The sequence below is a fragment of the Pantherophis guttatus genome, chromosome 6 (assembly GCF_059756535.1).
Source record: "Pantherophis guttatus breed Tessera chromosome 6, ASM5975653v1, whole genome shotgun sequence".
Lineage (NCBI taxonomy): Eukaryota > Metazoa > Chordata > Lepidosauria > Squamata > Colubridae > Pantherophis > Pantherophis guttatus.
The window spans coordinates 48046856-48065239 of NC_142068.1; the positions used below are offsets into that span (position 1 = coordinate 48046856).

Genomic DNA, 18384 nt, shown 5'->3' on the forward strand with positions numbered 1-18384 from the left:
CTGATGCATTCCTTAACAGCAGACATCAAAAGGGATACATGAAAGTGAGGGAGATACAAGCTGCTACTTCTTCTTGTCCATTTACAGCCACAGATTAGGGATGCTGGCAGTTATATTTCAGCTATATCTGAAAAGTCATGGTTTATCAGTCCCTGCCACAAAGATACATACAATGAATTGAAAAATAACCGTAGCCAGCAGCTTATGCTGGGTAAATCTCTGCTTCCATCAACAGAGAATATTTTTGCTCTATAGAAGATATAACCCAGTTTCAAACTCTAACTGAAGCTGACCAAAAGCAAAATCCCTCTTCCTGCACTTAATAAAAAAAACAGCTTCATCTTTGTTTTACCTCCAGAGTAGACAATACCATGCTGCAAAGGACCTGTGTAGGTTCCAATTTTCAACTTGCCAGTAACCTATAAAGAAGGAGAAAGTTGTTTTCATGAGCAACTTCCATCTTCTACTTGGAGGGGATAGGATAAATCAGAGCTCAATGGAAAATGTACTGTGAAATTTACCTATATATCGTCAGCACTCTTTGACTATCTCCTACTCTTGCCTCAACCTTTGTTAAAAACAATTAAACCACCTCTGCAACAGCAAGTTTTCTGTAACCTACAAATGATTCCAGGAAAACACTAGTGAGAATAGCACAAACCTATACTGCCAAATGGTATAGTTAGTACAAATGGTGATCACAACCAATTCCTCCTGCACCAAATTACCTCCAGCAGATTTGGCTTTGACATATTATACTGTGACAAATGAGGCAGTGGCAATTGCAGTAGAACTGATTTCAGCAAAATGAGGATTCCTAAGCTGTATGTAATAACAGAAGGACAACACAGACTACAAGAATACTTAATCTATTTAAAAAATATGCTGTGTTTTCTTAATCAAACTAACTGACCCCAAATTTTTGCTATTTTGCTATTAAATATAGTTGTGGGGTTATTTTTTTAAAAAAATGTTTTTGGCGCCTGAACTAATCCCTGCGTTTTTCTGGCAAAATTTCAGTAATGACTTGCCAGTGTCTTGTTTCCATGGGCTGAGAGAACATGACAGGCCCAAGGTCACCCAATAGGACTAAAACTCATGGTCTCCTGGTTTTTAACCTGAAGTCTTAATCACTACTATCCCAAAACTGGATGTCATAAATACACTTAAGGGCAAATATTCAATTATTTTCAAAAGGGGAGAAATTATACTATGTTGTCCACACCCATATTCTAATTAGCAAAATAGGAATATTGTCTCCTCTTCCAGATGAATCTTAACCATGTATTCCATGTAGACTTACTGTATCCACCTGCCTCAAGACTGTGCCTTCTCCAAAAAAAAGAGGCTTGCGTGCATCCACAAGGATGAGATCAAAATAAGACTGCCATGGTCGATGAGAGCTACCTGGCTACATTTAAAAAAACAGAAGCATATCTCATTTAAAGTTAATGTAAACAAATAGTAATAACTCATACAGGTATTGGCTAATGCTAGTTCTGCAGCAAACACCACTAACTGTACTCTGTACTACATCTAGTCTGATATTGCAGCTACTACAATTGGTTAATTACAGTGCTTGATAAGATACTAAGAAAATATCATCTAGAGAATTCATGTTTCCTATGTTTTCCAGTGATTAGTTAATTCAGATATATGATAACATCAGAAATATAAATCCTAAGTAGAAGTATTCTTTTGCCTAAGGCTTTGATCTCTTATATATTCAACATATAATTGGTACTATTAATTGTGTATCTATTAATCCAGGATATGCCATTACTCCTTTTATCTAAGCTGTTTTTACAAGAGAAATGCAAATAAGTAAACAACTAACATTAAGAGGAATCAGTGCTGCTGATTAAAACACAACTAAATAGTTCAGCAGCAATTACTATTATTTAATTTCAAAAATCTGCCTTATCTGGCATATGAAGATGCATCGGACTTATTTCCGCCTGACCTATAACAACATATCTAGCGCAACTGACACAATACTTTTTCAATCTGAATTTTACAAATACATAAATAGCTGCCATATATTTCCAGTTCCCAGGACCAAAACTGAATTCTATTCCTGAATTATTCAAGAATAGATAATGAATACTATCCAACAATAGAATAACATATTTCTTTGCACCTACCTTTGGTCCATGTGGAAAATCAAAGAGATATGTCATAATTTTCTGAAAGACAGATAAGAAACAAAATGTAATACGTAGTTTAAGTACCGAAATTAGAGGGAATATTTCATTCATTCATTTTTGACTTAAATCAGTTCAGTTTCAGCAAAAAAGTTCAACCAGTTTTAAATATGTAAGTTATCTTATCTTACATAAGAAGAGAGATTTTAAAAACTGGACACTAGAGGGAACTAGAGGAAACTAAAGATTACAATTAAATAAGAATAACACTTAAAATTCCTATTATAATTACACAATGAAGGAAAATATTTTAACATTGGACAATTGGAGGATATTTTTGAACAATGGACTCAGAAGTTAATTTTAATAGTATCTGCCTCTACAGATAGACTGTGTCTAGAAGATGTTATAACAAGATTTTATAATGGATCTACAAAAGAAACCAGCTGATATCTCAATAATTAAAAGGGATATACAAATAATAAAAAGTGTGACTGGATAATTTTCCTATATTGGATTTACAAAACATGTGTTAAAAGTTTTAAAGAATCTAGTGAGAAGGGACAAAGAGAAAATGAAAAAGTAGGAAGTTCTAGGAATAACATTAAGAGGAAGTTATTTGAAAGGACTAAAGAGCAAGATTGTTAAAAGTAAAAGGAAGGAATATTTGATTTGAACAAGGTTAGAATAGATATGTTATTATATCTGGAACTTAATGGACTTTTGCTGACATTAGGACTGAAATGACAATATTTTTATTTTTTATAAATAACAGATGGGATATGAGAAGATCATTTATTGCAATACAAGGGAAGGTGATAAGTTACTAACAATGTTTATTCATGTTGTGAATATATTTATATATTTTTTTCTTTAAATGTATTCTCATTTTTCCTTTCTTTTCTATTTGTTTTTTTCTTGAATACACTAGGTGTTTTAACCTCCTTTTGACAGTTCAAAGAAATAACTTCTTGAATCCTATGCTACAATTATTTCTAAACAATTTTGTCACAAAACATTCTGATCATAAATAAATATATATAAACATTCAGAATCATTTATGAAAAACTAAAGCAACCAAATTCCTAACTATAAAATGTAAATTATACTTTCTAATTCCTGAATACATTTCACTTCTTCTTATTTCCTTCAGTGACTCACAATGCACATGGGTTCACAATAGAAATGCTTACCAATCAACTTCCTCCTGCTTTGTTATACAGAGATATCCAAAGTAGGTCAACTCCTTCAATTTGCTCAAAAGATAGGAATCCTCAGACACTGCTACAATAATGTTTCTTACTTTGAACACTCTTCTGCAATTCTTTATTACAATTAATCTTAAAACAGAAAATGAACAGAGCCAAAGAATGAAGAGTAAGATAGAAATTAAAGTAGCAGCCTCTTACATGATGTAAACCTGAATGAAAATCTTGGGAAAACTTAGAAAACCACACAAATTAGTGTGACTGTTTTGTTGACTTCTAATGAGAATATTACTTTATGAAGATGCTCCAGGTCAACAAAGAAGTATATTGAGACACTGAGTACTGTGCAGGATGTCTAAAAAATTTTGTACAGGCTTGGCTCAACTTTTTTGTCATATGATCAGTTAAATATTCTTCTTGCTATTAAGATACCAGTGCTTTGGAAGGCAGTGTGGCCACAGCAGTGTCATTATCATATAGTTAGCTTCTTTGTCACCTATGCTTGCAAAATATAAAAGCAATCAATGATGCCATGGTTGAACTGCATTAATGGGGATGGCCTTGTCCATTCCTTGCAAATTGCGTCTTTAAAGTTTGAAGAAAGCAGGGGATGAAGTATCCTGAAGGTTTTGAGCCCGAAAAGCACCTGAATTGGCTGTTATGTTAAAAGAATGACTAAAGAATGTCTAGAGACGATTCAATCAGCTCTGGAACAGAACTTGAAGAGACTTTACAAAGCTTCAATTTTACTTTTTCTTTCAATAAAAGTTTTGCCTTTCTCTGTATCCTTCAAATGGATTCTACAAACACTAGAATCTGGGTACTATATGGAATGAGTTCTGTCAGTTTTTACTTGCAGTACATCTTGCTGTATTTTTCCCATGACACCAATCTTTATTTCTGCTTCTAGGTCACTGGGCTTTGTGACTGGCTGAATAAGAAGGTTGGAGCCTTGAGATGAAAGTGAATGGATTGTTGCTCCTTTTAAAGTTCTCATCACTCAAGAAATATAAGGAGGATGGGGTTCAGCATTGGTATACTTTCCTGTTTAGCTTCCCAGATTTATTTAATATTTATTAGATTTTTATTTCACCTTTATTACTTTATAAGTAACTCAAGGTGACAAAGATACATAATACTGCTTCCTCTTCCTAGGTTCCCCATGGCCACAGGCATGTGTTGGGCTGAGAGAGAATGACTGGCCAGTCACCTAAGTGGCTTTCATTACCTAAAGAAGGACTAGAACTCACAGTCTCCTGATTTCCAGGCCAACATTCTTAATCACCACACCAAATTAACTAGCTAAAAAGAATGGGACAATAGCATGAATACCCTTCTGGGTAGAATATCTGCTATTTTGCCAAATACGGAAAATATCATCTACATGGCCACAGGGCATAACAGAAAACAGAAGTTCCTATGATGGGAAACCAAAGCAAAGAAATGGAAGTACAGAAAAGAGAATGGTACAAAAAGCACAGCAGTGTATTTTCTCATCTTCTGAACAAGAAGAGGAAGTTAAACCACTATTGATGCCTTCCATATACACAGAAAGCAATTTTACCTGTAATCAGACAAGCAGTTATTTATCTGTCTGCAAAGAGAACACCAGAAATGAAAAATTCTGAATTTCGCTTGACATTGCAAGCCTGATATTCATTTAATGTAAAATTCAGATAAAATTGGTCTCTAACATGTGTTCTTTGGACTGACATATAAATATTCAGTCTCAATGGATGAGAGTGGCCTTCAGGCACTCAGGCATTCAGACTGCCTTTTCTGGGCAAAACTGAAATATAATTCCCAGAAGAAAATTGACCATTATAGTCTCACCAGATATGTAAAAATGTTAGTGAATTTAACTGAAAAGAATCCTTGCATTTCATACTAAATATATTGGAGAAAGGTTTAGAAAGTATTTATATATGCACCTCTAATCCCTTGCAAATTAAGTTTTAGACCAGTAATCAAACCCGGAGAACACTCCAGGATTTCAAATTCATAATTTGGATTTGGGGTTGTTTTTTTTGTTTTTTGTTTTTTTGCATTTAAAGCCTCCTTTATTATCAAAGGAAAAATATACAACTTACTGAAAGACTTCATAAAATTTTACTTACATCAGTATATTTATAATCACTGTTTGTGGCAAGAAACACCTTTCCCACCTCAGTCATGCGACTCAGCAGCAGTGGAAGCTTTCCCTAAAATGACAAACATCGACATAAAACTAATTCTCAAACATTTAAGTTAAATTTTATTTTGGGGTACTTCACATGACCTAGCTGAAATAGCACCATGCACCCTGCTGTTCTGAATAATGTCAAATACATATTTCAGCCTGCTTAAAATATCTTCTAAAATGTTACACATCTTAACTATGTTGTACTGAATCTCATGCCAAGTTCTGTGCATATAATATAGATGATTCAATGTGATAGAGAAAGGGCAGGTTTGTTAGTGCATCCTTACTACGTGCTAAGTTCCGGACAAGAGGATAGTTACAGTTAAAGTTGGATTTTGTAGAATGGAGCAACTTCTCATAAATCATTTAATAATGTGTGAAAAAGTGACATTTCAACACATTATGGAAACAGCTGCCAAAGATATTTTACAGAAACAGTCTTTATTTTTGACAGTCATGAACAGGGATGCACTGAATACCTCCTATTTGGATGAAGAGAAGCCCGAAAGAATGGACACAGCTTTGTGGAACTATCAAGTTCAGAGAGTGGAGGATGTCACATTCAGGAACCCTACATCCCCTTTAAATGCTGCAATTCAGATGACAGATCCTAAGCCCCAAATGGTGTTGCCACCACTGAATTCAAGACCTAAGGCTGGACTGGTATCTTGGAAAGTTTTCTGTGTCTTCTTTGTGATGGTCGTCTCTCTTGCTACTGTCCTTACATTTTTGATAGCAGGAGAGAACAAAGTTTCTTTAACAATAGAATTAATTGAAGTTTCACTTCTTCTTTTTCCCCTTACCAAGTGTCTGGGCAGGGCTAAATAGGGGGCCAGTGCATTGATATGGATGCTATCTCTTATATCTGTTTTACTTGAAAATTAGGCTTTTCAGATTGTCACTTCACCCTTATTTTTTCTGGTGCTATTCCATCCTGCAGGTAACTTTCTCCACCACTGTCTATAAGGAAGCCAAAGTTCTAACTATATTCTGCATACCTTCCCAACCATCTTAATATGCATGTTTGTACTTCCTTCTCAATTGCAGATTGAAAATGATGTCTCATTCTTGAGACAATCATGTAAATGTCACATTTGTTTAGAAGTCCTTGTAATAGTGCCTATGTACCGTATCATATCTGTATAACAAGATTGGTGAATGGAAAATTCACAACTTTGTTTTCTCTGAAATCCTTTGTTTCCTCCACCGACACCAATTTAACAATCCAAACAGAGCAGTGGCCTTTTGATACTGTTCTCTCTTTTCCATTGTAAATGGTTAACTTGCTCCATTTGGACTCCACTGAGATAGACAGAAGACTGTGGCTTGTCAGTTGTCAAAACCTTTCTTTTGTAAGCATTACTTTTCAGGCCACATCAATTGGCAGTTTTTGTGAAGTTATACAAAATGTCTATGGTCTCTGCAATTATGGCAATGTCATCATATAGGTAATCCTTGATTTACGACCATCGCTTAGTGACCATAAGAAATTACAATGGCCCTATCAAGAGGGGACGCGATTTATGATCTAGACTTGAAGTTCCAACGGTCACTCCTCCCATGGTCTCGTGATCAAATTTCAAGTGCTTGGCAACCTGGTTGCATTTATAGCTGTTTGTTGGGCCCTGCAGTCACATGACTAGGCTTTACAGTGTTTCCCCCCAAAAATACAGCATTTACTTCCAACCTTTGGCAATGCCGCACCTATACAAAAGCATTGATTCACTTAACAATTGTAGCATTCATTTAACAATCATGTTGGCCATTTTACAACCACCATGTTCTCTTAATGACTGCCATAAAAAAGATGATTGACCCATTTTTATGACCATGATAGGCAAGTGCCATTATGGTCATGAGTTGAAGACTATCTGTACTATATCAAACATTTTCTTTTAGTACTACTTCAAATTGGGAATTCTGAAAGATCCATTTTGGATGTGCATACAGCCAGTGCATTTGCTATAAATTTCTTACAGTAAGTATATCCCTTTGGGGGAGTATATGTTTGATTTTTAATGTTATCCATAAAGCTGATTAGTACACACTGTTGAAGGCTGCTTGAAAATCAATGAATACAATGGGCATTCATATGCCAGAGTGATTTTTTCTCCCAATAGTTGTCTGATGGTGAAATCTGATCCCAGCATCAGTGTGCTGTTCTCTAGTTGCTCCTGCTATTTCTAGAAATGTGGTTGGATGATTGCAAAAAGGGATTATCATCATCAATTTTCATTTAATGGGAACTTCCCTGAATTACGTGAATGCATTCACTGTCTCACATTATCTCCACCCAGTTTCAAATGCCTCAACTGGGACTCCATCCATTCCAGCAGCATGACCATTTTCTCTACCTTTATTGCCACTCTTAGTCCCTCAAGATGTAGGCTCAGCATGCAAGGCCTGAGATCCCAGCCTTTCAATGAGTGGTGGATTTCTGGGTTTTCTGTCTTTGCAGTCACTCGTTTCTTTCAAGATTGTATAAATATCCCACTGGCCTTGTGTTTGTTGATTTAGTTTCTTCACTTAGTTATCAGAGAATGGCAAAGAGGGTGTGGTGCCTGTGTTTGTGCAGCTTCTTCCAGTTCCACAGCCATGGTGTTCAAGCCTTTTGCTTTGTCTTTAGCTGATGGCAAACTTCAGTTCTGAGCCGCCCGTATCATGTATTGTCTGCCAACTTGACCTATGTTGGTCACTGATTCTAGGCATTCATCCAAGTTCCATACTTGTGTTTGGTATCAGATAGTCAGGCACATGCTTTTGGTATGTGTGTGGATAGTTTCAGAGACTTGTTTTTCTTCCACGTTCACATCATCATACAATGTCAGAGTAGAAAACCAGTTTGCTAATATTGTTTAAAATTCTTTTTAATCCCAGTTCAGCCAGTTTTGACCAGTACTGCTTTGCTAATAAATCATCTGTCATTTTATATGTTGGAGCTTAATTTGAAGTTTTGCCCAGAATAAGTAATGGTGAGAGCCACAATCATTACTTTGCACCACATGTCCAATTTGAAAGATAAGAAGGGAATGTTTCCAGTTTGTTTAATATTAATGACATTTAATAAGAGAAAAGGGAAATACTACACTACCTCCATCAATAAGAACAATATTTATTAGAGCAATTATATCATTGGCAGATTCGAGATAAAATTACTCTCGTTTGGTGGACTTCCTCTTTTCCATCCACTATTTTAAGTGACTGGGTAGTAAGACCAATTAAGAATTAGCAAAATAAATCACCATCTATCTTCTTTCTTAAAGCAACTTTTTGATACTTACATCTTTCACCACATACTTGTGTAGATGCTCAACTGTCTTCTCCTTAAGTGAGCCCTGAAACAACAGGCGAAAAAAATCTTACATGACAGCAGAAGCAATGATCTAATAGGTACCTTACTTGGGTTTCATATGAATATAATCTTCCATGCTGTCATCATGTAGAAAGATGTGCAAGTGACACTAAAGACAGAAAGTTCTTTGCAGAGTTTCATATGTCAAGGGATTAGTCTTGATGATTTCATTGTAGAATTGGACAACTCTAAGAGTCATTTTTGACATAAAAATGAAATATGAGTCAAAGTGCCATTCAGATGATGGTACATAATAATTTCTGTTCTAAAACTGAATAGTCTGAAGACATATGATAGTTTAAAGCTACAGGGTGGGGCTATCGTCAACTCCGTCTGGATGACAGGCCACCAAGGAACTTTATATAAGTCGCCGAAAAGGGTAGAGAGAAAATTGAATATAAAGAGTGTAAGAGGACTGGCAGCTGTTTCTGTGATGGGTTACAGCTACTAATCTCTTGAGGCAAGGAAGAAACAGAAGAATTAAATTAAGGGGAGAATGAAGGAAGAATAAAAAGTAATTCATTCTATATCACATCTTGTCCAATTATCTTGCTGGGGTACTACTGGTATTTAGCATTTATTCATCACGGAAGAAAAAAAAATTAAAATTATTGAAATGATACTATAATTCAAAACTTAGAAATGTTTGAATTAAAGAGATGATCTAAATGTCCCCAAAATGCAGGTTACCTTATAATGAACCCAGTCTACAGCATCTCTCACATCCTGGAACATACTTCTGAAGGACATGAAAAGGTCTCCGTCTTTAAATCCTGTGTCACAGCTGAGAGACAAATGGAATAAAACAGCCATGTAGAAAATTGCATGAGGCTTGAGAAATGTTATGTAATTAAAAAAGACGTTGGTGTCCTTAGGTATAAACTAAAAGCACAGTTTCCCATCCCTTCCTCCTAGGTTTTTGTTTACATATTTTGTATATTTCATGAATAGGCATTATGCATATCCATCTGTTCAAATACTATCTTCACTGATTCAAAGGGAATCATTTTTTCCAGTGAGTGAGGAAACCCTGTTATCTTACTGAAAGTTAAATCACAATATTTTATTTTAAAAAGGAGCAATCCTTTAAATAATTTCTTCACTCTGAAATAACCATGCCACTATGCTATGTTTTTATACAGTTGCATTGGAAAAGCTGGCTACAACTTGGCCTTGTTGATTTCATATAGCCAAGACAATACTCACCTTGAATATCTGTCACAATTAGTAAAGAAATCAATCAGACAAGCCAACAGATATGTCTCTGCAAGAAAGCAAAACCAAGGCAAGACCAGATCTTAAAATGAACGATTAGTCAAATAGACATACCTGTCATTAATCTAAACCAAGAAGACATTCATAAAAGTGTTCCTTTACAATTAATAGCAATGTACCTACTGATCTGGACTACATAATTCCCCCTCTCAATTCTCACCTGGTAAGTTGAACAGTGTGTTTAAAATGTAAAACCTGTCAGTATCATCTCTCTGAATGAATTTATTAGGATACTGTTCTCGTATTTCTGGCCTGAGGAATATAAAGGACAAAAGAATATGGTAGTTAATGATATCAAATCAAAGCAATTCCTCTACTGTATATTGTAAGGTTCAATCAACAGTCAACAAGACCTATGAGAAAGCCAAGTTATCTCTTAAAATTTCCAAGAAAAAACTGAGCCCTGAGTAGATTATATGATTTCTTGAAGATGACATCTAATCTTTTATCCATGTACTGCTTTTGTATACAAAGTATAAATTGGATTTTTTGAAACCATACTTATTGACTAAAAGATCACAAAAGTATTATATTGGTTTACCAATCTATTGATAGGAAAAAAACAGGAATAAGATAATGTTACAGTTAGATAATTTCTTTCAGAAACTAACAAACCTCAAAGTCACTACGAGACTCTATACCATGTGCAACAGAATATATCCCAGCTGTGCATAAGATCACCAATATTTGCATCACTTACCCTCTCATAAAGTTAAAGCCATGTGCACACACTAGGATGTTCCCATAGGCATCAACTTTTAACAGGTTTCCATAAAGAGAATCAAATACCAGGCCTCTATTAAAAAAAAGAAATGCAAGGATGGATGTCAGCATTTCATAATAAGCAACGATGAACAGCAAGACTTTGAAAGATAGTCTGTTGGAATGGCATACCTGAGCCAGTTCTATCACGTTCTGTCCAAATTAGAATCTGACCCTAAGGAGGACACTGATGATAGAGTCCCATTGAACTTTTGTTTAGCTGCAGAGGAAAAAATAGTCTGCATTGCCTGGTTTAAATGTACAATTAATCTATTTGCTTATAATTAGTTCATTTATCTTAACAGCAAGGTACTTTGCCAGAACAATTTTGGCAGCATTTACTTCTCAGAATTTCACTACAGTTTGCTAGACTTAACCCAAAATTGTGGTTAACATTTTTATTAGTTCTAACAAGCCAGTTTGAGAAATAGTTCTTTGAAGTTTGGTTTATTTGAAGCTAACCATACGTACTATTAAACAAAAGTTGCCACACCCTATGCTAATGTCTGGCCATCTAGAAGAATAAGAGGGAGACCATGTGGGCCAACATTCACTGACATTTTTCTACAACTTCCTAAAGCAAGCTTGAATATGATGTGCACATACCATCAATATGGATGCAATACACATTTAAGTGTTATATAAACACTAAAATATCTCAATGAAATATTAGATGCTAGCAGCTTACCAGGAGGGCTTTCATTAAAACAAGCTATAAAGTCAAAGTACCCATAATTATGGGTACTTTTTATGTTTCAGTGCAACAGTGTCCTAGTTACATGGAAAAACAATATATTGAATTTAGACAATCAATGAGGTACACAGTTAAGGGATGCTTCCTCTGCTTGATAATTATCTATCCCCCCCTTTATCCCTCTATTAAATTCTGCTATTAAAATAGTCTCAATTGGCTGAACAATGCTTGAAAGAGGCTGGATATTTGAAAAAAAGTAAACTGCTACATTGGGTGTGGCTATAAATTAAGACTTCAGATTGTCTATTCTTTTTTCTCTGGCTTCATTGTCAATTCATTTAATGTGCTTGGTGGGTCTCTTTCCTTCCCATTAATGTGTCATGGTTTTTCCTTACCCATGATGTGACATTATCCTATAGTGCATTTCTCAGACCCCGCTCTACATCAATAGTTGCTGTAGAAAGATAGGCATAGAATGTTCAAGGTATAAAGAGTTTAATTTTTATGTTAAGTCAACAATACTGAGAGAAAGGTGAGACTGTGATTCAAGAAAGTAGAGTGGAGCGTATTTTCTGCAATGTGTAGTTTGTCCCCAGGTCTGAGAGAATAAGGAGTTAATAACCAGACATCATCATTATTATTATTATTATTATTATTATTATTATTATTATTATTATTATTATTATTAATAATAATAATAATAATAAAAGTTGTATACTGCCTTTCAACACCTCTGAGCAGCTCACAACAATCAAACTAAGAAATTATAATAAACTACAACAGCTAAAATTTTCATTCTCTAATCAGTAAGGAGAAATCCAAATACATTTGGAAATAAGCTTAAAAACTAAATGCATACTGTTGATTTGAACCATGACTGTTTAGTCTGATGCCAACAGCAGGAGTACATGGCTTGACCAAATGCAAGTGGACTTCACAAAGAGATAGTGTAGGAATGGTGTAATTCAGGGATCCCCAACCCTTGGGCCATAGACCGGCACTAGTCTGCCACCTGCCAGGAACTAGGCTGGGCAAGCAAATGAAAAACCATCCATGCATGTGTGGGATCCAGGCAGTGCATGAAACCACACACCCCCGGTCTGCGGAAGAAACGCCCTTCCCGGAACCAGTCCCTAGAGTCCAAAAGGTTGGGGCCCCTGATGTAAGTGATTCACAATGAGCCTAGAAATCTTTGCCCACATTATACTGTGAAACTTTGGATGCTTCTTAGAAAAATGTAAAGTATTCACTGCGGAAAAACAATATGGACAAATAGATTTGTCTTTCTTTTTTTCACTTTCCCATGATTAAGGCTTGATTCCCATATTTATTCTTGTATACTTTGTGCTATAAGAATTTTTCTACCATATTTTTATCAAGTAATATTTCCCCATTAAACAGCGTCTCAAAAGTTTTACATAAATCATCATTAAAAATTAAAAAAGTGAGCCTAATAAAAAGTATCGAAATGTGAAGCTTTTTAAAATATACATTTTATAAAAAGGCTTATATTCTCCCTCACTACCTATTTTTAGTAAATGCACCATACGTTCTAACAATGTTGCCAGAAAGATTCAGGGAAAGGTTCACAGAATTACATAATATAAAGGACTGGAAGGGTCTTTGAAGATTCTCTAATCCTACTCCTGATCAATGCCAGAAACTACTACTGAACTATAGTATCCTTGTCAGATGGTCAACCATGATGCTTTCAGTCCCACTAAGTTCTTCCCAAAGCTGCGAGCAACTTCAAAAGTCTCTAACATAGCACAAAGAATTGTCTGAGAAAAATGTGCAAAATGTGGCAGTCCCGATACACTCAAGAAAGCACCTTAAGGAAATACACAGATCATTAAAATTTCTGGAATACCCATGAATATTATCCCCAAATGATTTTGTGAATAGTAGTTATTTAGTTGTCATAAATTAAACTTGACGTTTATAAAATGGCAAAACATTAGTCTAGAGGAATATTTCTGCCTATCTGCTCTGCAGTTCTCTTCTATTTATTTGTATTTTAAAACACATTATCTGATAATACATAAACTTAAATTTTCAAGATACATATGCAGTTTACCATATATGAACTATAGCACCTTAAGCTTAAAAGTACCACTTAAACTGTACAGAACAAATTCAACTTTAAATTACAATTATTTACCTGGTAGGGAATGTAGGATCATAGACAAAACTAAGCAGCTCTTGAGGATATCCAATTGAAACTAACCGTTCGACTGTTAAGTCAAATCCAAGGGATTCATATTCTGGAGATTTATACACTGTGATAAGATGAGAAGATTCCAATTAGAAAATACAAAAGAGAAAGCAAGAGAGATGTCACATCTAAGCAAATCAGAAAATTTTCATTAATTTTACCAGTCTTTACAGAAAGTTCAGCAGACATAAAGCAATGACTGAGGTATTATACTTCCGTAACTCTATTGATTGTAAAGTATCTGTTTGCCCTTCAAGGTTGGTGCATAATCTGGGGGTCTTGATATCAATCAGAACTTTAGAAACAAGCTTTCTCTGTAGCATTGCCTGCCTTCTGGAATGAGATTCCCCCTGAGATCCAGATGGTCCCCTCTTCGCTGTTGTTCGGAAGACCTGTGAAAACCCAGGTCTTTGGCAAGGAAGCGTGAGATCCTTTGTTTATTTCTTCTGGACTGTTCTCCTTGCCATATTTTACCTTTAATGATTTTATTGTAATGTGTTTGTTGTGAGCCACCCAGAATTGTTGAGTTGAGTGTCACACAAGCTTAATAATCTATTATGGTTGGTTGCACAATCATCCAGATGTTTAGACTGAATTTGGCATTTTTATTCACCCACTGAGTCCTTCCCAAGAACCTAGGATAGCCAGATGTTGATAGTGAGGTATCATCACAGAATGCAAGCTGTTCTGAATAAAGTTGTCTTTTGCAATTGAGTGATGGTGAATTTGTCAATGCCAATGGTGTTCAAGTGGTGCTCTACTTGTTTTGGGATTGCGTCCAAGGCACCTAATACCATTGGTACTACCTTTACTTTCTTTTCCATAATAATTCATTTCTATTTGTAGGTTTTTGTATTTTGTTAGCTTCTCCAGTTCTTTGTCTTCTATTCAGCTGTCTCCAGGAATTGCCAATGTCCACTATCCAGACTTTTTTTGACTTTGTTAAAAAGTCATGGGGAGGAACAGGCTCAGGCTCAACCCATCCAAGACTGAGTGGCTGTGGTTCCCGGCATCCAGATATAGTCAGTTGACTCCATCACTGACTATTTGAGGCGAGTCGTTGGCCCCCACAGAGAGGGCTCGCAACTTGGGCATCCTCCTGGATACACAGCTGTCCTTGGAGGAACATCTGACGGCTGTGGCCAGGGGGACTTTTTATCAGGTTCGCCTGATCTGCCAGTTGCGGCCCTTCCTAGATCGGGATTCCTTGTGCACAGTCACTCATGCCCTTGTCACTTCTCGCCTGGACTACGGTAACGCTCTCTACATGGGGCTCCCCTTGAAGAGCACCCGGAGACTACAGCTGGTCCAGAATGCGGCCGCGCGGGTAGTGACGGGAGCTGCATGGCGCTCCCACATAACACCTCTCCTGCGTGAGCTGCACTGGCTCCCAGTGGTCTTCCGGGTGCGCTTCAAGGTGTTGGTTATCACCTTTAAAGCGCTCCATGGCATAGGACCTAGATACCTTCGAGACTGTCTGCTGCCACCAACGACCTCCCACTGACCGGTGCGCTCCCACAGACAGGGCCTCCTCAGGGTGCCATTGGCCAAGCAATGTAGACTGGTGGCCCCCAGGGGGAGGGCCTTCTCTGTGGGGGCACCTGCTCTCTGGAATCAACTGCCCCAGAGATACGAAGAATTCAAGACCTCGGTGCCTTCCGCCGTGCCCTGAAGACCTTCCTTTTTCAGCAAGCCGAGCTGGCTTAATGGTTTTTAAATGTTTTTAATATGTTTTGTTACTGTTTTTTTAACTTTGGGGCCAAATTTATATATATCTTTTTAAATTGTTTTTAATGTTTGTATCTATGTTTTTTACTTTGGCTGTACACCGCCCTGAGTCCTCCGGGAGAAGGGCAGTCTATAAATTTGATAATAAATAATTTTTTAAAAAAAACAATTGTTAAGTCTGGGGTGTTATGTTGCAGTTTCTTCCTTTTCTACGACTTTCTCAATTTTATGGTCCCACCAGTTCTTGCAAGCAGGTAAATTATATTTCTTATAGATCTTTCAATACACCATTGTTGCTACTTTGTTGTGCCATTGTTTGTAGTCAATCTGTGAGATCTTCTTGCAGCAACTAAGTAGATGGCCCACTGTTTCTTCAGCTTCTTTGCAGAGGCGGCATTTTCTGTTCGTTGCTGCCTTCTCATTTATAGTTCTGTATCCATTTGTTTTTAAGGCTTCCAGATTTGTCTTTCTTCAATTTACCTGCTCTTAGACTTTGCCAGGGTCTTGTTAATATCTGCTTTGCCTGCTATTTTTTTTAATGTACTGGCCATGTATTACTTTGCCTTGTCGTGTGTCATTCTATTCTTCATATTATTTATGATTGGTTGCACAGTCAGACAGATGCTTAGTTTGGAATTGGCATTTTTACTCACCTTCCAAGTCCTTCCTAAAATAGACAGATGTTGCTTTTTGTTGGTGTTAAAGGAAAATAAAACTGTTGACTCCATTAAGTTAAATCAAAAGAACTTTTACTGAGAGAAAATGGTTGCAGTAAAGTCAGGCACAATCTGATAGACCCACGCACAGCACAAAGCAATTTGTCCGTTTCCCCAAACCCAACCCCGCCCCCCCCAACCAGTCCACCAGCAGCCAATCTGATGTTGAAAAGTTGTTTTGAGAATGTGAAGATGCTAGGCAGATAACTGTTCATTCTCAGAACACAATGGCCTTGGAACCAAGATGGAACCAACTGGGAGGGAGTGTGCTCTTTCTCCAAAGACAATCCCTCTCCCTAATTCTCAAGTGTATCTCTGCAGTAGAGATATGCAAAAGCAAAAACATGTGGAAAATGCCAGCAAGTCTCCTCCCCACCTCCTTCCAACAGAATGATAGAGGACGTAACAGTCACAAGATATAAGCTGCTACAAGTAAAGCTGCTTTTTGCAATTGACTGATGGTGATTTTGTCAATGGCAATGGTGTTTAATGATGCTCCAGGTGTTTTGGCATTGTGCTCAAAGCACCTATTACTACTGATACTATTTTTGCTTCCTTTTCCATAATCATTTGACTTCTATCTGCAGATCTTTGTAATTTGTGATTTTCTCCAGTTATGTCTCTTCAATTCTGCTGTCTCCAGGTATTGTCACATCCGGATGTTTTTAACTTTCTTATTGACAATTGTTAAGTCTGGAATGTTATGTAGCAGGTACTCTTCTGTTTGAATTTGAAAGTTCCAGAGCCCTTTAGCTTTTTCTTTTTCTATGACTATGTCTATTTCTAGTAGTAATAGTACATAACTGACTGTACATTATTTAAGGTTCAGTATATGGTATTATGCCAAGTGGCCTTCTTATTTGATGTATAGAAGAGCACACATTATCCAAAGATTCTGATAACAGCAGCTCTTACTGCAGATATGTAGAGAGCAAGTACATGTATACACAAATTGTCAATTCTAAGAAAAAACAGTTCTTTCTAGCATCCGAAAATAACTTCAGCTGATAAATACATGTATTATGAAAAACATGGTATATATTCCATCAGACTATATAATAAATTTGACCAGTATGCATGTATAACCAAGCTGTATAAAAACATAACTGAATCTAGAGGTTTTTGGAGGAAAGGGAACAACTGGCTGTGAAAAACATTCAGTAAAACAGAATAAACAATAATATGCGAGAAACTCGTAGTATATCTGTAGCTCTTATTGAGTACTGCAAATGCCCAGCAATACTCCCCCAATCTCCATACAACCATAAAGGGAAAGAACTCTAAAAGTAATAGACTACAGATGCTCTGTTAAGGGTCACAATCGCAGTCTTGTCAATTCCATAATGGAAAGCGAATTGATCCCTAACATTGCATTTATTATATAGAAGCAATGTAGTATTTCTACTTGTCCAAATCAAGAAAGGTGTACAATCTTGGTATACCGGGAAACCCTTAGTAACTACCCAGGTAATTTTTTAGGTGCCCCAAAACAATCAAAGGTGCCCTTTGATATTTACAGGACATGATGTGCCATGCTGTCTAAGCAGTGAACTGTTTCACAGACTGAACATGTGTAACCAGAGCTATTTTTTCTGAAAGATTCATGCTATCTACAACTAGTCAGATATAATATTTGTGATGAGGAGTTGCAGTTTGCAACAGAAGGCAATAACTAGCCAACCTTGCTTGTTTTTGTAAAACTTAACTGGGATTAACTAGGAAAATGAGAAAATATCCCATGATAACATCGTGACTGTGTTCTAGGCACAGCTCTAGATTCATGTGTGGCCCAATAGAATAAACAGTCCTACGTCTGTTTTGGTGAAGTTGATTAATCAGACAAATCAATCTTCAATTCAAATAAAACCCTGGCATCACAAAATGAAGAGCAAAATAGTGATGTTTGACACAAACCATCCATTTCTCTACCTTCCTTTGATAACCTGATGTCGTTTTCAGGGTTCAAGTCTCTCTCCATGGAATTTCATCAGTATTTTTTCTCTAAAGCACTTGTATGAAATATATTTTGTGTTATAGACTTCGGGGAAAATAGACTTAATAGAAAACTTATAGTAAAGATTTTATTTGCACATTGAAATTGCCTTCAT

General features: G+C 36.4%; 1 protein-coding gene across 6 annotated transcripts in view; it reads right to left on the reverse strand.

Annotated features, from left to right (window-relative positions):
- The window catches only part of NT5C2 (5'-nucleotidase, cytosolic II), a 65101-nt gene that overhangs the window by 7771 nt on the left and 38946 nt on the right, over positions 1–18384 (reverse strand). For all 6 annotated transcript variants that reach the window (XM_087872845.1, XM_087872847.1, XM_087872846.1 and 3 more), the window contains 10 exons: positions 13779–13896; positions 10862–10957; positions 10322–10413; positions 10093–10150; positions 9577–9670; positions 8816–8869; positions 5470–5553; positions 2145–2186; positions 1304–1411; positions 353–419 (listed from right to left, as the gene is read on the reverse strand). In XM_087872845.1, coding sequence (XP_087728971.1) covers positions 353–419; positions 1304–1411; positions 2145–2186; positions 5470–5553; positions 8816–8869; positions 9577–9670; positions 10093–10150; positions 10322–10413; positions 10862–10957; positions 13779–13896 — 813 coding nt within the window. The remainder of the gene's footprint in view (positions 1–352; positions 420–1303; positions 1412–2144; positions 2187–5469; positions 5554–8815; positions 8870–9576; positions 9671–10092; positions 10151–10321; positions 10414–10861; positions 10958–13778; positions 13897–18384) is intronic.